Here is a 27,331-nt window from a genome sequence, read left to right as displayed (position 1 = left end):
AATGAGTACCCACCTAGCTGGGGAAAAGGGAACCGCGACTGGGGAAGGCAACAGCAAACCACCCCACTACAAAGTCTGCCAAGAAAACGTCAGCAAAAGCAGGTGTCCCTCTAGGAGTCAGCAATGACTCAAGTGCTTGCACGAGAGGTTCCTTTCCTTTTTCCTCAAGGGTACATGTTGTAAATGCACGTTCAGAAAATTGTGAACATTTTCAGAGCTCAGGCACGCGCCTTTGCGTTCGGGGCTGTGAACAGGACATTTTCAAGTGGTTTGCAAACAGAAATGAAATTCTCATACATCCCTAGATATGGATACAGCATAGGGAGTGGCAGCCTTGGCTTGCTGTAAGCCTACCCAGGCCTTCAGGCCTGGTCTGGCTTCCTTCTGTGACCTCCTGCCTTGAAGATCTCAGTGGTAATGATAGATCCTTTCCAAATCCCACCCCCCAGGGCTAACTGTCATCTTGACCCTGTGGGGAAGAAGAAAGAGCTGTGGGTCTGCCCTTCCATTGGGAGATGAGAGAGCAGAGCAGGGCCTTCCCACCAGCCTGAACAGTCTCCTTAATTTCTTTTTATTTTCTCCCTCTTCCCTCCCCATCCCCTTTTCCTTGTGTGTCGTGTCTTTTTTTAGAACGTAAGCCTGAGAGCAGGGACTGTCCTCTTTACTGAACAATTGTAAGCCGCTCTGGGAGCCTTTTTGGCAGAGGTGCGGGATAAAAATACTCTAAATAAATAAATAAATAAATAAATGGATGCTTCTAAGTCAGTCCAACACATCTCCCTCTCTAACCTCCTGATCTAACAACATATGTGCAGGGAGAAAAGTGAGGGATCCCAAAGCAGCTGAGAACATGACCATTTGCAACCACAATCCCATGGTTGGGTTAAAGCCAAGATACATGTTATGGAAACTAGGGATGGACGACTCACCTGTGTCTGATTTAGCCACTGACACCATCTGCCTACACCCATGTCCACGCTGTGCCTGTGAACACGGCTGCTCTGGTCCAGAGCTTCCACTGTCATGCACAACGGAGGATCTCGAAATTGCATATCTTCCACCTTGCTTGTGTATCTTCTACCTTGCGTAAATGGGGGCCATAAAGGCCCCGTTTGTGCAAGATTAAAAGTGCGAATGGAGCGTTCCTTTCCAGGGCCTCCATTGTGCACAGCAGTGGAGGCTATGGATGAGGGCAGACGGCTGCGGGGCGCTCCTTGGACCACGTGGGATCTTGAAGCACGGGCACACAAATGTGCCATGGCCCGGTGACGCGGGGGAGTACGTCGCACCACGAGACACAGTCGGGCATCCGTGACCTAACGATGATGGGAAATGTTGAGATAAAAATCTGCAAAGTGGCCTTCTTTTTCTAGGGGTGGAGGGATGAGAAAAAGAAGAATCTCAGATATTTTCTCCGGGGGGGGGGGGGAGTCTTCTGAGAAATTTCGGTTCAGCTCAAGGGAAGGCACGCTATCCTCCCCGTATGCTTCTCCCTGGACCAACTCCCCCCCCCATCTCCACCTTATGCTGTTAGCATTCAGGATTCACTGGAGAGTTGTGGCATTTCCCTTCAGGATTCAGAGATCATCAATCTCCTTCGCGGTCCGGATGGAATTAACTCCTGTCCTCCTCGTTATCTCATCTCCGCTCCCAATCTGCTTCTAATCTGCGGGTTGACATTTCATCCAACGGCATCACAGGGGAGGCAGACAAGGGTGGGGGTGGGGCATTAGGGAGAAAAGCCGGATGAAAAAAGGGAGGCAGGGCGACTGTTTTCTCTCCCATTCCGGATATTTCCGAGTGAATGTCACCAGGTGATAGTGGAGGCAGACAGGGGGAGACACAAAGGGATGGATACAGGGGTCACTGAACACAGAATGATTGCCATCGCTCCGGCTCACCTCAAACATAACATTAAAAAAATCACTGCATCTAGAAAGCTAGCACATCAGGGAGAGGACCAACAATGCAATCCTACCCAAATCTACGTAGAAGTGAGCCCCATGGAGTTCAATGGGACTTAACTCCCAGGCCCTAAGTCCACTTTTCCCCCACATAAGCTAGTTAACTGCATGGAGGGAAGAATTTTCATGGGGGAACCTTTAAAAAGTTGACCCTCCTGCCTGCAGTCTCCAGTGCTACTGTTCAGAATTCTACCACTGTATTCTGGGTAACTTGGGCGTATAGCACAATCAAGTGGTAATGCTTTTTACCTAGGCTGCACCATGTTAAACTGCAGCTGAGGGCTGGCATCTCTGAATACTCCTGTGTTGGTGTGTATGTGGGAGGTGTGTGTGTGTGTGTAGATGGAGAAATCCCTTTCAGGTAGAAAATGTGTTGCAGGGAGATGGGTGCAACTTAGGCTTCTTGCTAGTATGTTTGTTCTTCTATTTAGATGTATTTATTTATTTATTTGCTGCATTTCTCTACTGCCTAATAGCTTAGGGTGACCCTATGGAAAGGAGGACCGGGCCCCTGTATCTTTTAACAGTTGCATAGAAGAGGGAATTTCAGCAAGTGTCATTTCTATGCATGCAGCACCTGGCGAAATTCCTTCTTCATCACAACAGTTAAAGCTGCAGAAGTTCTGCCTAGTGTGACCAGATACAAAAGAGGGCAGGGCTCCTGCAGCTTTCACTGTTGTGATGAAGAGGGAATCCCACCAGGTGCTGCACGCATACAAACGACACCTGCTGAAATTCCCTTTTCTATGCAACTGTTAAAAGATACAGGGGCCCAGTCCTCCTTTCCATATGGTCACCCTACATTGGGTTGTTTGCTTAAATCTTGAAGCATTGGGGCATATCAGCCAGAGAAAATATAGAATGGCCTTTTGTATTTGGTCTAGAGGGCAGGGCTCCTGCAGCTTTCACTGTTGTGATGAAGAGGGAATTTCACCAGGTGCTGCATGCATACAAATGACACCTGCTGAAATTCCCTTTTCTCTGTAACTGTTAAAGATACAGGAGCCCTGTCCTCCTTTCATGTGGTCACCCTAATCTCAACAGGTGCCATTTGTATGCATGCAGCACCTGGTGAAATCCCCTCTTCATCACAACAGTTAAAGCTGCAGGAGTCCTGACCTCTTTTGTATCTGTTCACTGTAGTATAGGGATACAAAAGAGGGCAGGGCTCCTGCAGCTTTAACTGTTGTGATGAAGAGAGAATTTCACCAGGTTCCCCATATATACAAATGACACCTGCTGAAATTCCCTTGTCTATACAACTGTTAAAGATACAGGAGCCCTGTCCTCCTTTCCATAGGGTCACCCTAGCTTATAGCTGAAGCTCTCTGGGAGGTTGATAAAAATTTAAACAATTGAAGAATTTTATTGCACCTTAGACTAAGGCTGAGACTGCCACGTTTTATGGATTTTATGTATGTATTTTATTGTATATTGGGGTTTTTAATATTATTGTGATGATGTTTTCTGTTGTGCTGGTCTATGACCGAAATAAACAAACTTTGTACTTTAAACAATGAAATACAAATTAAGTATACCATTTAAATCAGAATATAAAACCACAATATAAAAGTACAACCAGAATAAAACCGAGCAGCAACGCCCGAGAGACAGGGCCTTTTTTTTGTTTTTGGCAGTGGCCCCATGACTATGGAAGTTTGCATGTTCAGTCTTCATAGGCCTGCAGATGGACAGTGAAGACTTATTTCAGGGCAGGATCTACACTGTTCATTACACCGTTGTTTAAGTGCATTGTTGCGTCCTCCCTTGCTACGTTACAAAATGCAACTTGAGCCCAGTCAATCGAAATACCTTTTCTTCTATCGTTTTACCCCGGCACACTCTTCTTTAGAACGTTCTTCATTATGCTCATACCGGCTCTGAAGTAAACCTCCTTCTTCCGGTGACTCTGAGCTAGACCTGCCGGGATAAGCCGGCGGGGAGGCGGGGCGACGCGTAGGGACGAGGGAAGCCCTGCAGCGTCTTAAAGGGGCCACGTGCGCCCCGAAAGATAAGCGGTTTTTTTAAAAAATTAAGCCTCTGTCCCCTCTTTCACCGCCCTCCCTCCCCCTCCCCCTCCCCCTCGTCGCGTTGTGCCAGCTCTCCCTCCCCTAGAAAAGCCCTCACGTCCTAATCAGGAAGCAAAGACCATGGTCACGAGACATGACTTTGAAAGACGGCATTGAATACAACGAAAGGTTGGGGCACATTGTTAGTTTTAAAACGATTTTAACAGAAAGTGGAACGGTTTTAAAAGTCAGAAGAAACGTAACAACAACAGCATCACGTGACTGCTGACGTCATCTCTGCCAACTTGTTACGTTTCATCTAGACAAGTGTAGACGGGCTCCAGGTGTTGTTTTTTTCTTGATTGGTTCTGTGATCCTATTGATTTCACTGGGTTAAATGGTCTTTTATGGCCTTACGGCTCTGCTGATTTTAAATTTCTTTATGCTGGTTGGCATTATATTTTATGATGTTAGTACCATCTGGGTACTTATGTAAGCCACCCAGAGAGCTTTGGCTATGGGGCAGTATAAAAATGTAATACTACTACTACTACTGTCACTGAGGTCATCCGAGGGCCTGCTCCTGGTGGTTCCCCATAGATCCATCCTCCGATTGGAATCCACCAGGGGAAGAGCCTTCAGTGTGGCGGCGCCCCTCCTGTGGTACGAGAACCCGACCGAGTCCAAGAGTCCAGCAGACTCCCCCATGCTCCCCAGGACCCAGCTTGTTGAATCATAGAATCATAGAATAGCAGAGTTGGAAGGGGCCTACAAGGCCATCGAGTCCAACCCCCTGCTCAATGCAAGAATCCACCCTAAAGAATCCCTGACAGATGCTTGTCCAGCTGCTCTTGAAGGCCTCTAGTGTGGGAGAGCCCACAACCACCCTAGGTAACTGGTTCCATTGTCATACTGCTCTAACAGTCAGGACGTTTTTCCTGATGTCCAGCTGGAATCTGGCTTCCTTTAACTTGAGCCCGTTATTCCGTGCCCTGCACTCCGGGAGGATTGAGAAGAGATCTGTTAAGTATATGAAAAGAAATACTTGCTTAGTCATTAAAATTGTGTGTGTATGGCTATCTCAGGGTTAAACAGAGAAAGTCTATCTGTGGGCAATTACCTTGAGATAGAGGCTGTTCTGGGAACCTTGCCAAGATTCTAAGTTAGCCTCATCACAGCTGTATGTAATGTAGATAAGAATTGTGTAAGATGTGTATATAGTTTCTCACTTGTGTAAAATGGAACTGATCACTGCTTACTGATCACTGCTCTCTGTGTATGCCTCAGTGTGCTGATCTGAACTGAACTGCACAGAAGCCTGAAGGAAATAAACCAGCTCTGCTGTGTAAGACCTGAGTGATGTGTGTTTGTTTCTGAGCACAAACAGAGTTCCAGAAGGAGAAAAGTTCTGGCACAATAACCCAACAAGATCCTGGCCCTCCTCTGTGTGACAACCTTTTAAGGATTTGAAGAATGCTATCATGTCTCCTGTGGAACTCCCTGCCTCTGGAGGTCAGGCAGGCGCCAACCTTGTACTCCTTTCGGTGCCTCCTGAAAACATCTTTATTCCATAAAGCCATTCTTTAACATGCAGCCTTGGATTACTGTTATTGCTTCTTTTAAATTGTGTTTTAACTGTTTTATTCTGTTTTTATTTTCATTTTACCTTGTACACCGCTCCAAAATTTTTCAGTGGGGAGCGGTATACAAATATTCTAAATAAATAAATAAATAAATAAAAATTTTCTATCCAAAGCCGTAAAATTCAGGGGCGACGTTTTACCCTGATAGGAAGCCTCTGATGGTGAGTAGAAAAAAGCTGTCAATTTACCTGGTAGTGGGCTAGGGTGTTAAGCCTCTTCCAGTCATTCTCGATCTTGGTCGTGAGGTCTTCATCTTGAAGGATCATCCGCGCCCCACTGGTCTGGCGCCATTCTGCAGGGAGAAGGAATCGCAGGTCACTTTCGCCAACGGAAGTCAATTTGGGAGAAGGACATAGTGAAGGCTATAAGAAGGGCTGCCTCTCAGGTTGGAAGGTTGGGTCTGCCCAAGGCTTCCTTTGATCAAGGGCAAATGATTGACACCCCCCCCAATTGAATGTGGGGCAGGAGAAGCAATGACGAGCACATTTCAATCTCTCCACTGTTCCTTGTAATTGACAGCCCTAATTTGAACTGAGCCAAGTGGGTGGTGGCCGGGGACGGGTGCTTTGAGGCTGAAAAAGGGCCAATGTGCCCCTGCACCCATTTGACGATTTTTTTTTAACCATTAGCCATCCCGAAGGGCATGGTATACATTTATGTAGTAAATAAATGAAATAAATAAATACCGTCTTGGGGGAACTATATTTTACAAGCAGTGAGAGAAGAGGTACGTTATCTCTCCCTCTGACTGTTATCCCCCCATTCAGAATTATCCCCCTAAATTCCCCCCCCAACACACATACAAACATGTGGTTCCAAATACATGTGAACCTTTGTAAACATGCACCTGCAGTTCCCATGATGGTGGGGGAAATGGAAGGGATGGTGATTTGGGGCAAAAAAAAAGAGGCAGGTGGGGAAAGGGTAGGGCACTCCTCTCCCCTTTGCGGTTGCTCTGATCAAAATTGCACCCTTCCCCAAAGCTATTTTTTATTTAAATCAAATGCTGAGGCATCAGTATTAGCTTTTGGCTGTAGCACCTTGGACCATAATGGTGCTTAAGACGTAAAAGAGAGAAGGAGGGCAGAGGCACACTGTGTTGATGGCACGTATATATTCTTCAACCATTTCCCATCAATAAACTGCCCCCTTCTTGCACAAGTGGCTTGTTTCATCTTGACAACCAAAAGGACCTGATTGATGACTTGGAGCTGGCAGAACTGGAACCCAAGCTCAACACACACACCTGTATGGGGGGGGGGGGAAACTAGGGCTGTGCTCCGCTGCATTTCAGGTCACAGAAGCGGAAGCGGAGCGGCCTGATTCGCCTCTGCCAAAGGCGGAACCGAATTGCGTCAGGGGAGCCGTGGATCGATGCGAAGCGGTTCGCTTTGACCCGGAGCTCCAAACGCAGGTAAGTGGGGGGGAGGGGGCTCACCTGGCGCCGCCTCTGCTGCAGTCTGTGCAGTGATGGCAGCAGAGCCAGGTAAGGGGGCAGGGGGGAGGGGGGCTTATTCAGCCCCCATTTTGTCCCCCTTCCGCACTTACCTCCCTCCTCCATCTGCTGCGGAGGCAAGTAAGTAGGGAAGGGGAGGCAAAATCTCGATCCGCCCCTCTGGATCTCGCTCTGTGGAGTGGAGTGGGGCAGGGTCGGATTGACCCGAATCAGATCGGGCTTGATCTGGAAGTTGCGTATCGCGCCACGAAGCAGTTCGGGGGGTCCGTGCACAGCCCTGAAAACCCCCCACCTCCCATTGGCATTTCTATTCATCTACAGCACTAAGTGAAAATGACAGTACGCGCTCTCTGTCCCGTCACTTCCAGATCATCGAACCTCTGAGGGCTGCCGCACAAAGGAGGGACAGGCTTTGATCCTATTTGCTACACTTCCCTTTCAGGAAAGGGTGGGGGGGTGGGGAAATCCCATTATCTTTATCGTGCCTCCCAATCAGGAGCAACGGTAAATGCAAAGCCAGGAGACAGCTGCTGTGAACTCTTTCTATTTTGTTCAGGAGATAACGTATCTTTTTAGCACATGCAGCAATTACATATTTAGGGGGTGGTGGGGGAGCAGAAGATTGCCAAGAGAAGGGAAATTCCATGGACTTCAGACAAAAGGAGCATCAGTTTGAATGAAATGCCGAGGCCTGGGTAGCTGGTGCGGCCGCGCCGCACTTGTACCCATGACGATGGAATGCAGGGACCACTCATCGTAGGTCAAGTGAGGGCTGCAATAAATGTGTCCTGTCAATAGCATGTTAAGAGGGACTGTCAGATCTGAAACCAATGGGGGAGCGGGATATTTCAGCCTCCCAAGACACCATCCGGATGACCTTGAGTGGCCATTCTTGGACAAAGGAAAGTCATGTTCTGATGTTGAACTGCTGAAGCACAAGTCACCGTGAGATTTAATTCTATTTCCTGTGGTTTCAATAATGACATATTTTAAAACGATAACAACACACTACATATGTTAACTGGTGTTCCATTGCAATGATGTCTGTATTATCACCCAAAAATGTTTTGTGAGTGGCAACTGTTAAGACAGTCATCATTATCTCTTAAGAACATCAGAAGTGCCCTGCTGGATCAGACCAAGGGTCCATCTAGTCCAGCACTCTGTTCACACAGTGGCCAACCAGCTATCAGCCAGGGATGAACAAGCAGGACATGGTGCAACAGCACCCTCCCACCCATGTTCCCCAGCAACTGGTGCACACAGGATCCTCCTCCTCCTCCTCCTCCTCCTCCTTCCAGTTCCCTCTGACAACACAGTTTAAAGCTCTGCCCCCATTCCTCAGGTGTATATCAATGTGCCAATCTCAGCTTTATTACATACTTAGAATAGCAGAGTTGGAAGGGGCCTACAAGGCCATTGAGTCTAACCCCCTACTCAACGCAGGAATCCACCCTAAAGCATCCCTGGCAGATGGTTGTCCAGTTGCCTCTTGAAGGCCTCTAGTGTGGGAGAGCCCACAACCTCACCAGGCAACTGATTCCATTGTCGTACTTTATACCCCACCTTTTTTCCACTTGCCAGGTACCCAAGGAAGCATACATAATCCTCCTCCTCTCCATTTTATCCTCACAACAACCCTGTGAGGGAGGTTGGTCTGAGAATCTGTGACTATCCCAAAGTCACCCAGTGGGTTTCCATGGCTGAGTGGGGACTAGAACTCAGCTCTCCCAAGTCCCAGTCAAACACTCTAATCACTACATCACATTGGTTCCCCAGTGAAGGTTAACCCTTCACGCATCTGATGAAGTGGACAGTGTCCACGAAAGCTTATGCCAGAATAAATGTGTTAGCTTTTAAGAAACCACAGGACTCTTGGTTGGTTTTGCTTCAACCAACTAACATGGTGACTACTCCGGAAATGGTTAAATCTTTGGAAGCGAATGTGCTGATTCTTTCTACCGTTCCCCAAACCCATCAAAAACAACTAAAACAAATGGAAAATGGAGGGAAAGCAGAAGGCCAAACAGTTTGCAAAGCCGTGACTCCGAACTGGGTTTACTCCACAATTCCTTTCTCTCCACATTCTTTAGTGACCTGACCTGATTTGCGCTTCCTGGTCTTACATGTGGATTGGAACATCGTTACCCTTCACTTTCTGCACTGAATTTTGCTATCAAAAATGCATCAGGATGCATAAAAAACTGTATTTTAGGATTAAAATGCGCACAAATATGCAAATATGTATCCACAAACAGGGTAGAGACATTCAAAGGTAGGGATGGTACGAGAACCCGACCGAGTCCAAGAGTCCAGCAGACTCCCCCATGCTCCCCAGGACCCAGCTTGTTGAATCATAGAATCATAGAATAGCAGAGTTGGAAGGGGCCTACAAGGCCATCGAGTCCAACCCCCTGCTCAATGCAAGAATCCACCCTAAAGCATCCCTGACAGATGCTTGTCCAGCTGCTCTTGAAGGCCTCAAGTGTGGGAGAGGCCACAACCACCCTAGGTAACTGGTTCCATTGTCGTAATGCTCTAACAGTCAGGACGTTTTTCCTGATGTTCAGCTGGAATCTGGCTTCCTGTAACTTGAGCCCGTTATTCCGTGTCCTGCACTCTGGGAGGATCGAGAAGAGATCCTGGCCCTCCTCTGTGTGACAACCTTTTAAGGATTTGAAGAGTGCTATCATGTCTCCCCTCAATCTTCTCTTCTCCAAGCTAAACATGCCCAGTTCTTTCAGTCTCTCTTCCTAGGGCTTTGTTTCCAGACCCCTGATCATCCTGGTTGCCCTCCTCTGAACACGCTCCAGCTTGTCTGCATCCTTCTTGAATTGTGGAACCCAGAACTGGACACAATACTCTAGATGAGGCCTAACCAGGGCCATGATGCATTGAGCCATGATGCATTTGTGGGCCCATTCTTGGAGCGCCCCACAGCTTGGCCATTGTCCAGCCACCCTCATCCAGAGCCTGCATTGAGTCTTTCGGAGCTGTCTTTATGGTCACCATTGATGCAACTTGGGAAATACGGAATTTCTTGAGCTGCCATTGTTGCACACAATGGAGGCTCCAGATGAGGGCAGGCAGCCTTACTGCTTCGCTGGACCCTCGCTGGGCCACAAAGAAGCTTTTGTGGTGTCACGAGCAGGGGTGGGCGGTGGCAACTTGGCAGGTGTCTGATAGCCACAGATGTGGATGAATATATCTGTCCCCATTCATGAGGCCACTTGCCCACAGCACAGGAACAGAGTTTAAAAGCCACGGGGCTACATGAAGCAGCATGTAGCTTCTTGGGCCTCAGCTAGACCTACTGGGTCTAGCACGACGGAGGGGTGAAGATCTCGTGATATTTTTTATCATGAGATCTCCCCCTCTGTTTACACGCGGCATGCGACGACCTCAGAGAGAAAGGACGTCACGCCCGCCATTTTGTTTTTTGTTTTGTTAAAGAAGAGTGCACGAACGCTCGTGCGCAAAAGGTAAGTTTTTTTTAACAATTTCCCCTGCTCCCCCCACCCCCAATGGGCGCGGGTCCTGGCTCCACGTGAGTAACTGCGAGGAACTGGGGCAAACTGAGATGCCCGCACACACGTTCCGCGGTCTCGGGATCATCTGCAGAAAAAGCAGGCTCAAAGGCTAAGGCGAGATCCCAAGGCAAGGGAGGGATCCCTCCCTGCTCCCGGGATCCCCTGTGTGTCATATGGATGCACAGGGATCACCCTGGGATATCGCCCCGTCTAGCTACGTCTTTCATCTCTGATCCTGGAACTCCTACACAACCCCACCTCGTCCATTTCAAATTCTCAATCTCCTGACTCTTGCAAGGGATGTGTTTGCCGATGCCACAATGTTGTGGTCATTTCAGTCTGTCTGCAAAGGTCACCACAAAAGCAATCATAGTGGGAAGGCAGAGATACTCAAATCTGACTTTCTTTGGGATTTGAAAACGACAACGCAGCTCAGGAGGCCCTGAGAACACAGCCCCGAGGAGCCCTCCTGAGGTGTCTGCAAAGCACTGTGAGAGAAATATTATGACATTTGCTGCACGTAAGAGCCCTGCAGCCTGCTGCGAACCCACATTTTGCGAAATGAAAATGGCTCGTGATTACCTCTTGCTTCCTTGCCCCACCCCCACCGGAGCAATTGGGTCTCTCTGTGGGCAGAGAATACAGAAAGGGTTTCCGCCAGCCGCTAGGATAATTTAGCTTGCCCTCCTGCCTGACATGAGCTATCAAATTGCAGCCAGCGGCTCCTGCAAGTTATCTGGGCTCAAAGGCAGCTCCTGCTGCACAACCTGCTTTGGGCTCGCTATTTAGATTGAGATCAACGACTTCCCTGCAGGATCAAGTATCAGGTAAACCATGCACACTGCATACAAAAACAGCCAACTCCCATTTCTCCCTCTAATACAATTCTCTCTAAGAACATAAGAACATAAGAAGAGCCACGCTGGATCAGACCAAGGGTCCATCTAGTCCAGCTCTGTGTTCACACAGGGGCCAACCAGCCGTCGACCAGGGACCAACAAAGCAGGACATGGTGCAACAGCACCCTCCCACCCATGTTCCCCAGCAACTGGTGCACACAGGCTTACTGCCTCGAATACTGGAGGCAGCTGATAACCATCAGGGCTAGTAGCCACTGATAGCCTTCTGCTCCATGAATTTATCAACTAAGGTTGGGAGGCCTGAGGGTATTCGGGCTTGCCGAAATTCCCCAAGCTTCACTTCGAAGCTCGAATCGGCTCACTCCTATTTCCGTTTGCAAGTTGGGTTTTTTGTTTTTTGTTTTTTGGAGGGGGGGTTCATTCAAATGGGGAAATGTGCATTTCTGTGCTCATATTCCAAAAGTGTGCACTCCCCCCCACCGCCTGTTGACTGAAACGTGAAAATGCATTTAAAATAAAATACACATTTCAAAGTGCACATCTGGGTGATTTGTGAACTGAACCGAAATTCTTGAACATCCCTACTCTTTATTAGTCCTGACCCAAAAGTTGGAGGGGACTCCTGTTTTGTGAGCCCCTTTTGCCTTTTGCGAAGAGGGCTCTGCTCTTGGAAACGTTTCAGGGGTACAAGGGAAAAGATGGTGATCCCAGCCCCCCCTCCTTCACCACTCTCAAGGCAAGCAGGGATGGGATGCAGATTCTCTCAACAGATCCCCATGAAATTTGTCACAATGCTAGTAACCATGATATTAGTTTTGGGGTGGAGGGCGGCATGTGTGGAGGGCGGTCAGGGCCGGTGCTACCATAGAGGCCACTCAGGCGGCCGCCTAGAGCACCAAGGTAAGGGGGCGCTGAATGCCGCACCCGGAAGCCGCTCTCCCACAGCAGCTCTGAGATGGTGGCTTCCGGGTGCGCCGTTCCGAAGCCGCCTGCCCGCCCCAGCATCCTGGCTTCGCTTCGGCTGGGTGCCCACCCAGCTGAAGCGAAGCCACACCCTCCTGTCCCCCAACTCCCGCGTCCTGGCTTTGCTTCGGCTGGGCAGGCGAGATGGCGCCCCACCCCCAGGTATGCTGGGGTGGATGTGGGGTGGGTGGGTGAAAGCAGCTCACCTGCCTAGGGCGCAAAATAGTCTGGCACCGGCCCTGGGCATGGTGATTTGATGATTGAAAAGTGGGTCCCATTTTTCAGAAGGAGGGGAAGGTCTTCTGTTGGTTCAGAAGCCTGCAGGCATTTTGAAGCCCAGCAGAAGCCATTGAAGGATTCTGTGTTACAAAAGCTGACGCATCCTGGTTTTTTGTACCCAGCTATAAATCTGCCCTCTCTTCTCCCCTTCTCACTAAGTGCTCCTGGCTGGTCTCTTTCTCAACCTTGCCCAGTCCCTGGCTCCATTTCCAGACTCTCAGCAGGTTTGGAAACACATTCCGATGCCTTGGGACGGATTTATATAATTGAGACTTTTTCTTCTTCTTCTTCTTCTTCTTGGTGCTTTTCTTGGCACGAATTGATATGACTTCACCCTGCCCCCCTTCACTTTGCAAGCTGCGACCAAACTGTAATCTGGTGTTCTACCAAAGTACACATACACACACACACACACACTTTTCAATTCCCGACCTGTTGTTTCTATCTTGAGCGTCTCCTTGACCCCACACCTTGCCTCCCATTCCTGCGTTCTCTATCACTCTTCCCGGGCTGGACACGTTCCCTCTTTTCCTCACTCAAGATTCTGTCCAAGTTCTCACAAGCAGCAAGTTAAGCCTGCTCCAGACTGCAGCTGGGAGCCTACAGAGTAGAATGCTGCAGGTATGAGCCTGGGATGTCCATTGGATTTGGCCGAAGCCCAATGCCTGAGTTGAATCAGATCCCTTCGGACTGATTTGGATGCTTCCATCTCAAAGCCAACAGAACGGACGCTGGTACCTGACATAGACCAGAAATAGAGCATTTTGTCCATTCTTAATCCCTAATCCCCCCCTTGCTCACCGAAAATCAGCATGCCTGTGAGAGGGATTCCACCCAAGCCTTCTACCTGATTCACCAATACAAGCTCAGATGGGATCGCCATGGAACTCCATCACACTCCAAAAGGGCCGGATTTCCTGGTGATGGACATCTTTAGGATGTCCCAGGAGTTGTGTGCCATCAATGAAATTTGCTCCCTCTGTGACACTGCAAAAGGACCGGTCATACAGATACTCTGGAGAAGCGAGTGGGACAGGACCAGGTGGAGAGACCATTAGGAACTGCTCCAGGTAGAACCCCCCCACAGGGCTAATGGTCATCTTGACCCTATGGTGAAGAAGAAGGAGCTGTGGGTCTGCCCCTCCATTGGGAGATGAGAGGCGGGAGCAAGGCTTCCCCACCAGCCTTGCTGAACAGTTTCCTCAATATCTTTTTCTTTTCCCCCTTTTCCCTCCTCGTCCCGTTTTCCTTGTGTGTCATGCCTTCTTTAGAATGTAAGCCTGAGGGCAGGGACTGTCTTCTCTACTGATAGACTCTACTGATTGACTGGGAGCCTTTTTGGCTGAGGTGTGGAATAAAAAATAGAATAAAGAAAGAAAAAATAATAAGTTCTCTGCCATGTACAGTATTCAGCTCCTGGTACATCACCCCCAGAGTTCCCAGAAGTGACGTTTATGGCAGCATGGTTATGGCTGAACCCTGTGTATCACGGCACAGGCAAATGAGGCAGACAAGGCCAGCCAGGAGCCGACACAGGGAAGGCTTTCCGCATCGCTACGACGTGGTCCACATGGTTGCGCAGACCGAATGGCGAACTTGATGGCTGCGTTGCTCCACCACTCCAACAAGATACTCTACGCACCTAGGTCCATGTCGGCAGCTTTTGGCCGATGGGAGCAAGGCACGTTCTTGAAGATGGCGTCGAGGATCTTCTCCTTGACCTGCGTGATGGTGTCACAGTTCAGAATCTTCACTGGGATCTCAGGGCTGTTCACATTATCTGGATTCACACAGCTCAGGACCTGCAGAGGTTGTGGTTGTGGAGAGGAAACAAATGTCGAATATGTGAAGTGACATATCTGAAGAGCAGTTCTTGGGGGCCTCTACTGAAGGACGCTATTCTCCCAGTCCAGAGAGGCATCTTTTCCATAGACATCTAAACAGAACAGAGTATGATGCTCACAAACGGTTCATTAACCTGAAGTAGGGTGACCATATGAAAAGGAGGACAGGGCTCCTGTATCTTTAACAGTGGTATTGAAAAGGACATTTCAGCAGGTGTCATTTGTATATATGGAGAACCTGGTGAAATTTCCTCTTCATCACAACAGTTAAAGCTGCAGGTGCCCTGCCCTCTTTTTAATCTGGTCACTCTAGTATAGCTCCTGCAGCTTTAACTGCTGTGATGAAGAGAGAATTTCACCAGGTTCTCCATATATACAATTGACACCTGCTGAAATTTCCTTTTCAATACCACTGTTAAAGATACAGGAGCCTTGTCCTCCTTTTCATATGGTCACCCTACTTGAAGGCCTCCTCTAGTGATTGCTGGTAAGCAACAAACACTGAGGTAATATGTAAACTTTAGCTGATTTCCTATTATTCCCTTCATCCATTTTTCCTTCTCTTTTTTCCTTCTCAGATCCTCCGCTTCCCTACTTTGAATCACCATCTTTTGGGTTTTAGATAGATAGAGTAGACCCTTTACTCCCAGGTAGAGAGGAAAGCCCCATTTACTTAATAGAGTAAGTCCGCTTACTCTCATGTAAAGCGGGAGCCTCAACCACTAAAGAGGCTTGGTCTACCCATAGAAAACTAAGGGAACTTGTATTGAGACCAGATTGCCCATTAAATGAACAGAATGGAGGGCCCAGTCTACCCATTAGGAATATAGAGGTAAAGAGCAGGTTCACTTAGATTTAGAAGTAGTAATGAAACCTGGTCTAGTGTCATGTTCTGGGGATGGCTTTGTTCTAGTAGTCATTAATGTCGTCTTCGGAGTCTTCTTCTCCTTTCTTCTCTTTTCCCACGGTTCAGCGGGAATCGGGGAGGGAATGGTGAACTGGGATTGGCTAAGGGAAGCAGGGGCGGGAAAATCTCTCCAGACCATGGGGGACTTAAGTAATCTGAGATAGGAATGTCCCAAGGTGCATTGCTAGAGGGATCATGCGGTAACGGAGAATATGCAAACCTAACCGATTTCCTCCCTATTTGACCATGTCAAGAATTCTGGAAGTGACATCAACTGTGATGAATTGGGCAGCTAGCCAATTGCAATTATCCAGATTCCAGCTGGACATCAGGAAAAACTTCCTGACTGTTAGAGCAGTGTGACAATGGAATCAGTTACCTAGGGAGGTGGTGGGCTCTCCCACACTAGAGTCATTCAAGAGGCAGCTGGACAACCATCTGTCAGGGATGCTTTAGGGTAGATTCCTGCATTGAGCAGGGGGTTGGACTCGATGGCCTTGTAGGCTCCTTCCAACTCTGCTATTCTGTGATTCTATAATTCTATGAAAGTTCATCCTCTGTATAAAACTCAAGGTTAACATCCGTTCGGGGTCTCTCTCCATTTTGGTGTGGAGGGGAGAACCCTTTGCGCAAAGCTCTCCTGTTTTACCTGCAGTGTCAGAATAAAATCTTTTTTTCTTTGAAACCTAATCTTCTGCATCCGGATTGCTTTTATTGGATTGAAATCACAAATTGGTTTGTATTATTCCTATTTTTATAACAGAGGCAGTCTTGATCATTTTAGGGCAGCTCTACACTGAATACTCAGTCCTCATGCCACCACTTGGCCTCACTAGGGTGACCATGTGGAAAGGAGGACAGGGCTCCTGTATCTTTAACAGTGGTATAGAAAAGGGAATTTCATCTCTGCTTCGCCCGTTTCTAATTCGCAAGACTTTGCCAGAGGGTGCCCCAGCTGACCCACTACATCAGGGGTGTCAAACCCCATTGAGTTTGAGGGCCAAATGCAATTTCAGAGAAGCTCTTGGGGGCCACATTCCAATCATGGGCAGGGCTGAAGACCAAGTGGGTGGAACCAAAATGATCCAAAAATACCTGAATATCAACCTATTGTAGCTTGTGGCTGTTCTGGCCACCGGTCATGCCTTAAAGAGCCATTTCAACCTTTTAGAAAAGCCAGGAAACTACAAGATGCTGGACACTTGATGGAAAGGAGCTGGGACCAGGGAAAGGTGGCATGGCCTTCTGGTGAACCCCAGAGACCAGATGGAACTCCAGGTGGGCCAGCGTTGGCCCGCAGGCCTGGGTTTCAACACACCTGAGGCTGTCCAGTTTTACCTTCCAGATGCTGCCTTAAGCTCCGCCCTGACCCATGGGGCAGGCTTCTCCAACCTGGTGACCTCCAGATGTTTGAGATACAACTCCGATCAATCCCAAACAGCACGGGCACGGTCAGAGATGAGGAGAATTGTAGTCCAAATTGTAGTTGGGGAAGGTTTTATTAGTCATTATCCCAGCTCTATCTGCAAGACCATATTCCTGCTAGATGGTGCTGGCCCCATCCTGGGACCATCTGATGCTTCCTGAGCTCCAACCTGGCCCACCAGGTGCTGCCTTGGCTGGATCCCTGATGTATCCATGCCAGATACTACTACTCCTATCCTTAGCCTGCCAGATGTTATCTTGCTTCCAACCAACCAGCTAGAAACCATCCAGGCTCCACTGTCAAACTACCATGTACTAGGCCAGATCTATCCCTGACCTGATTCGTCCATCTTTCCTCCATTCCTTATCCACCAGGCTCAGCCCTGGCTACACTTCTCTTGGCTCTCCCTGGGGCCCAGTATTTCTAAAACTTTGGCGAGGCTATTTCCAAGTCCCAGAGGAGTTTCTTAAAAACCTTTTCAAACTTTAGAAGGCAGGCCCAGGCCTGAAGCCTGATCTTCCCACCTCCAGTCTAATTATTGGGGAATACAGCCGGGTTCCCCCCCCTCCAAAAAAAAAAAATCCCTCTCATTTTGGCATCTGGCAGATTAAAGGTTTCCTTAATGAGGGAGCCTCTGGCCCTCCACCCAAATCCCCTCATTCCCAGTAAACCCACCCCTGTCAAAAGCTAAATGCAAAGCATATGAGGTGAATCTCTGGCACTCACGGAGCATAATGGAAACTTGGCTGCTACTACAGATGTATTTATTAGAAGCCCAGAGTTCCATTTTAAAAAAAGCACACAACCCTGAGTGGTGAAAAATGACTCCCCAAAATGAAACATACACTCCTTTTAAATTTTAACACATCTTAGAAGTAGAGGTGAAATGGAGGTCCACACACCTTGTGGTAATTTTTCTCCATTTCTCCATCCCTCCCTGTCTTCTTTTCTTCTTTTTAAAGTTTCCAAAGTTGAGATGTTAGCCTTTGTCTCAAATAAATATAATATAATAATATAATTATAATATAAATATAACTAAGATGCCTTGGTGATACTGTCTCAGCAGAAGTTCATATGGTACATTCACTGCACACCAGTGAAATCAAGTGAATTTCTCATACATCCCCAAAGGATTTTCCTCTTTAGAACATAAGAACAAAAGAAGAGCCCTGCTGGATCAAACCAAAGGTCCATCTAGTCCAGCACTCTGTTCACACAGTGGCTAACCAGCCATTGGCCAGGGATGAACAAGCAGGACATGGTGCAACAGCACCCTCCCACCCATGTTCCCCAGCAACTGGTGCACACAGGCTTACTGCCTCAAATACTGGAGAAAGCACACAACCATCAGGGCTAGTAGCTATTGATAGCCTTCGCCTTCAGAAATTTATCCAACCCCCTTTTAAGGCCATCCAAATTGGTGGCCATCACTACATCTTGTGGTAGTGAGTTCCATAATTTAACTATGTGCCGTGTAAGGAAGTCCTTCCTTTTATTTTGTAAACCGCCCAGAGAGCTTCGGCTGTGGGGCGGTATATAAATGTAATAAAATAAATAAATAAATTTATTTGTCCTGGATCACTCACCAATCAGTTTCATGGGATGTCCCTGGGTTCTAGTATTTTGAGAGAGGGAGAAAAATGTCCCCCTATCCACATTCTCCATACCATGCATAATTCTGTCCACCTCTAGCGTGTCTCCCCTTAGCCTCCTTCTTTCCAAGCTAATGGTTTAATGATTCCTTATCCCCATAGGCAACTGCCAACGATGAGATTGTACCCAAGAAGATAAGCCCATCACTAGTAGTGATGGTGGTTGGTTTTTTAAAACTTAATTATAGCAGATAAGAGTGTTAGGAATGTGAGAGACCTGTGCTGTTCTTTCCAAGAAGTGCTCCACTTTGCCTCCCAATGTTACAGGGAGAAGCCATGATTGAGCGACAGTGCACATACTTTGCACACAGGAAATACAACTTACCAGCAAATTTCTCCGTAAACAGGATGGAAAGAACACGAGTAGGGATGTATGAGAAATTCATTTCAGTTTGTTTTTGATCAGGATTTACCCATTTCCCACCTTCTGGACCTAATACAGACTATGATGCAATTTCTGAGTTTGCAGTGTGACTTGTGAACCAAAGAAAATGTGTTCAACATAGAATCATAGAATCATAGAACAGCAGAGTTGGAAGGGGCCTACAAGGCCATCGAATCCAACCCTCTGCTCAATGCAGGAATCCACCTTCAAGCATCCCTGACAGATGGTTGTCCAGCTGCCTCTTGAATGACTCTAGTGTGGGAGAACCCACAACCTCCCTAGGTCATTGGTTCCATTGTTGTACTGCTCTAACAGTCAGGAAGTTTTTCCTGATGTCCAGCTGGAATCTGGCTTCCTTTAACTTGAGCCAGTTATTCCGTGTCCTGCACTCTGGGAGGATCGAGAAGAGATCCTGGCCCTCCTCTGTGTGACAACCTTTCAAGTATTTGAAGAGTGCTATCATGTCTCCCCTCCATCTTCTCTTCTCCAGGCTAAACAGGCCCAGTTCTTTCAGTCTCTCTTCATAGGGCTTTGTTTCCAGACCCCTGAACATCCTGGTTGCCCTCCTCTGAACACGCTCCATCTTGGAGCATGCATACATTTGAAAACGTGCACAAATATGCTTTAAGCAATGGGAGAAGAATGCATACATTTCAAAGATGCACACAAATGATGTGTACGTTTGGAACAAAATGGGTTTTTCCAATTGTACACATTGATTTTCAATGAATCCCCCTCCCCCAAGTCACCCTGTGGACAATACGCTGGGTTCAGACACCATAATAACCCACAGTTCACCAACAATCTGTGGTTCAACGACAACCTACACTGAACCCATACTCAACTATGGAGTGTGTGAACCAAGTCACTATGGATCCAAGATCCGGAATACTGGCCATTCACAGACCAAGATATCTATCTATCTATCTATCTATCTATCTATCTATCTATCTATCTATCTATCTCAAAAATAGTGAAGTTGTCTTATTCTTCCCATCACGGATCCTCATCCTGCCTTTCCGTGACACTAGACCTGGAGTTTGTTTGCGCAACATGCACACCATCACAGGTTGAGATCTCTGTCCAAATTCCCCAGCTGGTGTCAGGCTATATCCATAACGGTGACTATCATGACATTGTCAAGACGAGGCAATCAACAGCAGCACACGGCCTCACCCCTCCCCCTTCAAGTCTTCTGTTAGGGAGGGGAGGACAGCAGCGGGCCGGCTGCATCTGTTCAGAGGCACGAAGAAGTGCTGGGACTCAGCAGAAATCAATCCCCAAAGAAGGGATGTGTGGGACATCCCCTTTATGCCTCATTAGTGACTTTGTTGCCACCATTAATACTCCCCACTGGGCTTTAAACTAGCAGAATTGCCGAGCGCTTTCATCCGAGGGCAACAGGGGAGCATATCTGTAGATATGTGATGTCAACAGATATTAACTGATTAGGCTGTTAGTATCAGAGTCACCATGTTATGTGGGAGGGGGGACGGGGGAGGTGGCCACCCACCACGCTCTGAAGTGTTTAGAGCCCGCGGCAGAAGGCACATGACCCTATGGACAGATTCGCTCCTCTACCTGATCTCACTTTAATGGTAGGGATGTAGAACTAGCAAACCTCATGCTTGTCAAGGCTCTCTGAATTCCTCCTCGACGTTAGACCCAATGCAAGATATTGAGCTTCGTTTGTTTGTTTTTTTCTGTGAAAATGCATGTGTATTTTCATGCTCATTATCCCAGGGGTACACATCAATTGTGCATTTTTTGAGAGGGACACAATTCCGCCCACTAATTAAAGCATGTTTGTGCACATCATCATCATCATCATCATCTCAAAAAGGATGGCATTTTTATGCACGTTTTTCAAAGGTAAGCATCACAAATTGCATAGAATCATAGAATCAGAAAATCATAGAATAGCAGAGTTGGAAGGGGCCTACAAGGCCATCCAGTCCAACCCCCTGCTCAGTGCAGGAATCCACCCTAAAGCATCCCTGACAGATGGTTGTCCAGCTGCCTCTTGAAGGCCTCTAGTGTGGGAGAGCCCACAACCTCCCTAGGTAACTGGTTCCATTGTCGTACTGCTCTAACAGTCAGGAAGTTTTTCCTGATGTCCAGCTGGAATCTGGCTTCCTTTAACTTGAGCCCGTTATTCCGTGTCCTGCACTCTGGGAGGATCGAGAAGAGATCCTGGCCCTCCTCTGTGTGACATCCTTTTAAGTATTTGAAGAGTGCTCTCATGTCTCCGCTCCATCTTCTCTTCTCCAGGCTAAACATGCCCAGTTCTTTCAATCTCTCTTCATAAGGCTTTGTTTCCAGACCCCTCATCATCCTAGTTGCCCTCCTACATCACCATAGGAGCAGGTGAACGTCCTGTGATACAATCCTGCAATAAATGGCTGGTGTATCCTCCCTCCAGGATGCTTTAAAAACCACTGCTTTGTACATGAATCTGGTCTCAAGTTAAACCTCTGGTATCTCCAAGTAGGGCTGAATCCCTGAAGAGCTGCTGCCAGTCAGTGTCAACAATACTAGCCTAGATGAAACAAGAGTCTGACTCAGTATAAGGCAGCTTTATATTCCGAACCTGGCAGATAATTAAAGATTGACTGCTGTTCTACCATCACCAGAAATTTGGCTGTTGGATCCAAGGGTCGGCACTTTTACTGTAGGGGCACCCAGACTTTGCCACTCACTCCTGCAGAGAAGATCTACCTGGTCCATCACTTGCTCCTTTCTCCGAAGCAGTTAAGACTCCTCCAATAAGCACAATGCTGCTGCATAGACTGTGATCTGTTTTGTTTTGTTGATGCTTCTGATGCAGGTTGGGGCCGGGGTTCTTCCCCGCCATTCTTAATGTGTTGCTCTTCTATTGGCTGCATCAATTTATAGATGTTGTTTTGTACTATTTATTTATTTATTTAAAATATTTCTAGCCCGCCTTATATCACTAAGATCTCAGGGCGGCCCGATTCAAAGTGCTGATATTAACATTTAAAGCCCTAAACGGCTTGGGGCCAGGCTATCTGAAGGATCGCCTCCTCCTGTATGTACCTGCCCGGACCCTAAGGTCATCCTCAGGGGTCCTTCTCTGCGAGCCCCTGCCAAAGGAAGTAAGGCAGGTGGCTATCAGGAGGAGGGCCTTCTCTGCTGTGGCACCCTGGCTGTGGAATGAGCTCCCTAAGGAGGTTCACCTCGCATTCTTTCAGACGCTAGGTGAAGACCTTTTTATTCTCCCAGCATTTTAACAGTCTATAAATAAATTTTAACTTGGTGTTTTAAATTTGTAATTTTGCATTGCTGCTGCTTTTATCTGGTTGAGCTTTTATATTGCATTTTATATTATGGTTTTATACTGTTGTTTTATACTTCGAATGTTTTTAATTTTTATGAACCGCCCAGAGAGCTCTGGCTATTGGGCGGTATAGAAATGTAATAAATAAATAAATACAGATAAAAATATACAGTATAAAATAATAAATATACACAGTTAAAAACAAATTAAACCATAATCCAAGTTAAAACAATATATAATTTAAAAGCAATAGATGCAGTTAAAACAGTTAAAACAATGTGCCAGGGAGTTTAACCATCAAAGGCTTTGTTAAAAAGCCATGTTTTTACTTGGCGTCGAAATGCAATCAATGTTGGCACTGATTGGGCCTCCAAGGGGAGGGCATTCTGCAGTCAGGGTGCCACCACAGAGAAAGCCCTCTCCCTTGTCCCATCATAGCGTATATGTTGCATTGGTGGGATGCGGAGAAGGGCTCCTCCAACAGATCTGAGGTCTCAGGCAGGCAGATATAAGGAGAGGCGCTCTCTCAAGTATCGAAGTCCCAAGCCATTTAGGGCTTTAAACATCATTACCAACACCTTGAATTCCGACCGGAAGTGTATGGGCAGCCAGTGCAGTTCCTTTAAAACCGGTGTTATGTGGGCTCTGTAAGACGTACCTGCTAGCACTCTGTACTAACTGATTACAACTCGATTAACGCTGATAGAAAAGTCAGACACACATGCTTTGGAATGAACAGGCAAGGTGGTGCCAATGAAAATGACAGGTGGACATTTTTTTATTATTATTGCTTACACATATACTAAGGCCATTTCTACACCAGCCCAACGCAGAGGAAGGGAGGGAGGGCGATCCCGGACTGACCTCCTTCCGGGATCGTCCCCCGTATCCAAATGGCCGGCGTGATGTCCAGGATGAGAGGATGGATGTCGTACGAGTGGAGGCGGCCATTTTTTAAAAATAGTAACAGGAGCTGGAGTGCACTCGCACTCCAGCGAAAGGTAAGTGGGGGGGGGAAGCTCCAACCCCCAACCCCTCTCCCCCCAACCCCTCACCCCCAACCCCCGATTCCTTCCCTCTACTGATCCCCACTACTTGCGGAGAGGAGGGAAGAAGCCTAGATAGGCAGACACACCTCCCATGGTCTCGGGACGATCCCAAGGAAGAATCGGATTTTCCCTAGGATCATTTATTCCTGGGAAAATCTGTGCTCGTCCCCCCCCTCCCCCGGGAGTCCCTGTGCATCCAAATGATGCACGCTTGGCTGTGACCAGCCTGCATTTTCGGGATGGTGTAGAAACGGCCAAAGATTCTTCCAAGTAAAAAGAAAAGCAATAACCTAGCCAGGGAGGGAGAAAGGTTCAATCTCAGCCCACTCCTTAATCTGCTAGTCAATTGAAACCTTTTCCTTCACCGTTTCCCTCTCGTGCCTCCAGCCTGGTCCTGTTCTCCCCCCACCCCAAACTTTGCTCCTTTGGGTACATTGATGTCAACATCACTCACCAGGGTCTTGTAGTCGATCTGCTGCCGGATGAGTTTGTCCTCGCTCAAGGAGTAGCGGGCTTCCCCAGTGATGGCATCGATGGGACCCTTCTCCATCTGCTGCTTGATTGCACAGAACAGGGAGAAGAGGGGCTCCCCGGCACATTCCTGCAGTCAGGCAAAAAGGCGGGGGGACAATCCATGAGCTGTTGACCCAGAAGCATTTGGACATGGCTCCATCGTTGCCACCATCTTCTCAGAGCATGCATGGCCAATGTACTAGATGTTCTTAGACCACGGCTAGGGATGTCTGCGGAATCCATTTGGTGGGGTGAGGGTGGTTGGAGTTTAACAAGTTTTCTTTGGCTCTGGACTTAATTTCAGTTCTCACTGTGGTGCCTGACATGACCTGCAGCAAGTCGGGCCACTTTTCAGGTCTTCTGGGAATTTTGCGCAATTGGGGTGGGGTTGCAAATTTGTGCAAATGTCCACCACATATGGACATTATGGTTGAATTTGCGTAATGTGCACGGCTTCAGCTGTAATGGTTACAAATTTGTGCATAATCTGAGCAAATTGAGAACCTGCCCCGTACCGCCCCCCGTGCTTGCGATCTCGTTTGAAGCTTCGAAGCGAAAACAAAAATGCTCTTGCATCCCAACGTCTTCCCAAGTCAATGTCTTTAGCCTCAGGGTACCAGAAGCAAAGTCCATTTTATTCCCTTAGTCATGAAAATGCTACGAATGAAGATGCAAAACTGCACTTGCTCAAATTATATTATTATTATTATTATTATTATTATTATTATTATTATTATTATTATTATTAATCAGGGCTGGCAAACGGGTTTTCTTTTTGTTGTTTTGCTCTCACCTGTCTGGAATGCAGAAGTAGTTGTGAAGCACGGAGAAGAGAAAGGGAGAGGAGAAATGGGAGTTGCATGCTTCATAACTGAAGTAATACAGATGACTGTCTAAACTCCCTTCCCGAGTTAAGTCCAGTGTCTAAAATAACCTAGCTGCACCACTCCTTGGAATCTACTTTGCAGATGATGCCATTTTTCATAGGTGCCCTCCAGATTTATTGGATTACAACTCCAATAATCCTCAACCAGCATGTCCACTGGCCTAGCAAGGAGCAGGGCCTTAGCCAGTGGTGGCCCCAATGTTTGTGGAGCAGTGGATGTTTGGGGTTTCAGTCCGAACTAGTCAGCACTCTAAAGGAACTATCAACAGTGTTGAACCCTGTTCCCAAAATGCATTCAGAGCCTTGGATAGCTCCATTAAAGGTGTGATTGGTTGTGACTGAAACCCAGAGAGGAGCCAAGAATCCTCTCTGGGTTTCAGTCACAACCAGTCATACCTTTAATGGAGCTATCCAAGGCTAAGCTATCCAAACCCTTGCAAGGCTTGTCTTTTCGTTCTGTCCCCTCTCCCTTTCCTCAATGTGGCACCCTGGACTACAGCTCCTATCAGCCCCAGCCAGCCTGGTCAATGATCAGGGTGGATAGGGGGTGTAATTTAAACCATCTGGTGGGCCCCACAATGGGACGGCTGGATGAGAGCATTGGACTTAGACCAGAGAGAGGGAACCAGGTTCAAATCTCCAGGAATCTTACCTGGATGGCCTTCTCTACGCCTAGCCTACCTCACAGGGCCGTTGGGAGGATAAGGGAGAGACTATATCTGCCTCCTCGACCTTCTTGGATAGTTCCTTTAATGTTCTGACTGAAACTTGGAGCACATTTACCCCACCCACCCTGACATTGGAGCCACCAGCCTTCACTGGGCAGGTCTAGACATTTACACTGGAAACCGAAGTACGTTTACTTGGACGTAAGTCCTTCAGAGTTCCATGTGTGGGTACGATTCAGGATGGGAAATTCTTGTGCTGTTTCATACCCACCCCCATTCATCTCTCCCTCTTCATTACTCTCCTCTGGGTTTGCTGGCTCTCATCCCTGAGCGGCTCATCCCAAATTCACCGGCGGAGTTTCAATTTTGTCCTCTGCAAATCCCCGAGAAGCCGGTTCCTCGGCGGAAGCAAAAGTGGGCCCTTTGCTCCGCTCAGACACCTGCCTGCCACTTAATTAGCTTATCTCCCGGCAGCATATTGCTTCTGCCCGGCTGCCTATTGCCTTATCGGTCCGTGTTTTCGGGCAAAAGGCAGGAAGACAAGAAGCCGAGTGGGGAAAATAAAATAGCCTATTATGAGAGCAAAGCTTTCAGTGACTCACCTCCCCCTATCCCCCACTTTCAGCTGGAAATGGGAATCTGATAGCAGGAACCACTGAATCGACCTTCCAGGGCCCTTCAAAACTTTTCCTGCCACAAGAGCTAGCGGATCATAGGAGGAAGGAGGACGGCTACTTAAGGCGTCATAAGCCTTTCAGCTTCAGAGATGGCGTAAACGCTGGCAGTAATTGGTTGTGTAAAGGGTGCTTGTCCCTTGACATTGGAGGCACATCAGCACTTTTGGTCATGGAAACTCAGGTGTCACAGGAATGCATGGATGCTGTCAGGTTCCTTCTATGCCCTGGACCTCCTGAGCAATTCCTTAAGGATCTCTGCTTCCTTAAGAGTCGCACCTGCCTTCTTTTTCTCTTCCCGTTCCCAGTAACATGGGGTTTAGGTTGTAGACATGGGGTGATTGGTACACCAGGAATGTGAGGTTTAACGCAACAGTTTACTAATATATTAAAATGAGAAAATTACAATAAAAGGTAATAGAGCTGAGCAGTACAAAGGCGTTAGAAGAAAATAAAAGTTGCAAAAATGCATGTTCTTTTACCCTATGCTGCACCTAGATATCTTCAGGCTCCTTCTTTCTGCTCCTTCCTTGTGCTCTGTTCTTTTCCTGCTCTGGTCTTGCCCTCTCTTCCTAGCTCGCTTTCTCTTCCCTTTTTATACCCTCATTTCCCAAAACAGAAAGTACTGTTCAAATCTTAAAAGAAATGAAACTAAACTGGAGAAATGAAACTTAAGGGAATAAATCTTAACTGGAACCTTTTATTTTGCCTCTGTAGGACTCAAACCTTCACAGACACACGTATACTGCAAATTATCGTCACGGGGGTGGTGGTGGAGAGGGAGGCTCAACTTAGCTTGTTGTCAATGCTACTAGAACTGGAAGAACTGGATGGCAATCTTATGCATATTTACTTGGGAGTAGCACCCACTGGCTTCAGTAGAACTTCCATGAGGAGGATCAGGCTGTAAACTTTTGGGGAATCACTTATAGTGGAGATATGCTTGGTAGATTTCTTTACCTTTGTGTAAGCATGCATGGCCCTGTTTCAGATTAGAACTGTGGCACTCTGAGAGGGGGTGTTAAACCTTCCTCCCCCAGAAACATTTTCCCCTGTGGGATTTTATAGTCAATGGAGGCTTCTCTTAATACTGCACCACCCCAACCATCAACACCTCTTGCTCAGATGAAAATGTCAGGTGAAGAGTGTGTCCTGCAAGGTGCATTGGGTCAGTGACACATTTAGGTAGCTCCAAGCACCATGCACAAGTGTGCGGTTAACATCTGGATGGGCTCTTCTTACCTTGAGGAATTTGTAGAGCAGGAAAGTGAACCAATTGGTCAGCATCTTCTCAGCAACAGATTCTGTCCTAGAACAGAATAGAA

General features: G+C 47.5%; 1 protein-coding gene across 4 annotated transcripts in view; it reads right to left on the bottom strand.

The window, feature by feature from the left end:
- Positions 1–27,331, bottom strand: part of PLXNA4 (plexin A4) — a 695,664-nt gene that overhangs the window by 42,122 nt on the left and 626,211 nt on the right. For all 4 annotated transcript variants that reach the window (XM_063134640.1, XM_063134643.1, XM_063134642.1 and 1 more), the window contains 4 exons: positions 27,249–27,315; positions 23,720–23,866; positions 14,347–14,506; positions 5,805–5,908 (listed from right to left, as the gene is read on the bottom strand). In XM_063134640.1, the coding sequence (XP_062990710.1) occupies positions 5,805–5,908; positions 14,347–14,506; positions 23,720–23,866; positions 27,249–27,315 (478 nt within the window). The remainder of the gene's footprint in view (positions 1–5,804; positions 5,909–14,346; positions 14,507–23,719; positions 23,867–27,248; positions 27,316–27,331) is intronic.

The sequence above is a fragment of the Elgaria multicarinata genome, chromosome 9, assembly GCF_023053635.1.
Source record: "Elgaria multicarinata webbii isolate HBS135686 ecotype San Diego chromosome 9, rElgMul1.1.pri, whole genome shotgun sequence".
NCBI lineage: Eukaryota > Metazoa > Chordata > Lepidosauria > Squamata > Anguidae > Elgaria > Elgaria multicarinata.
Note: the sequence above shows the minus strand (reverse complement) of the source record. Positions and strands in the feature narration are given on the sequence as shown.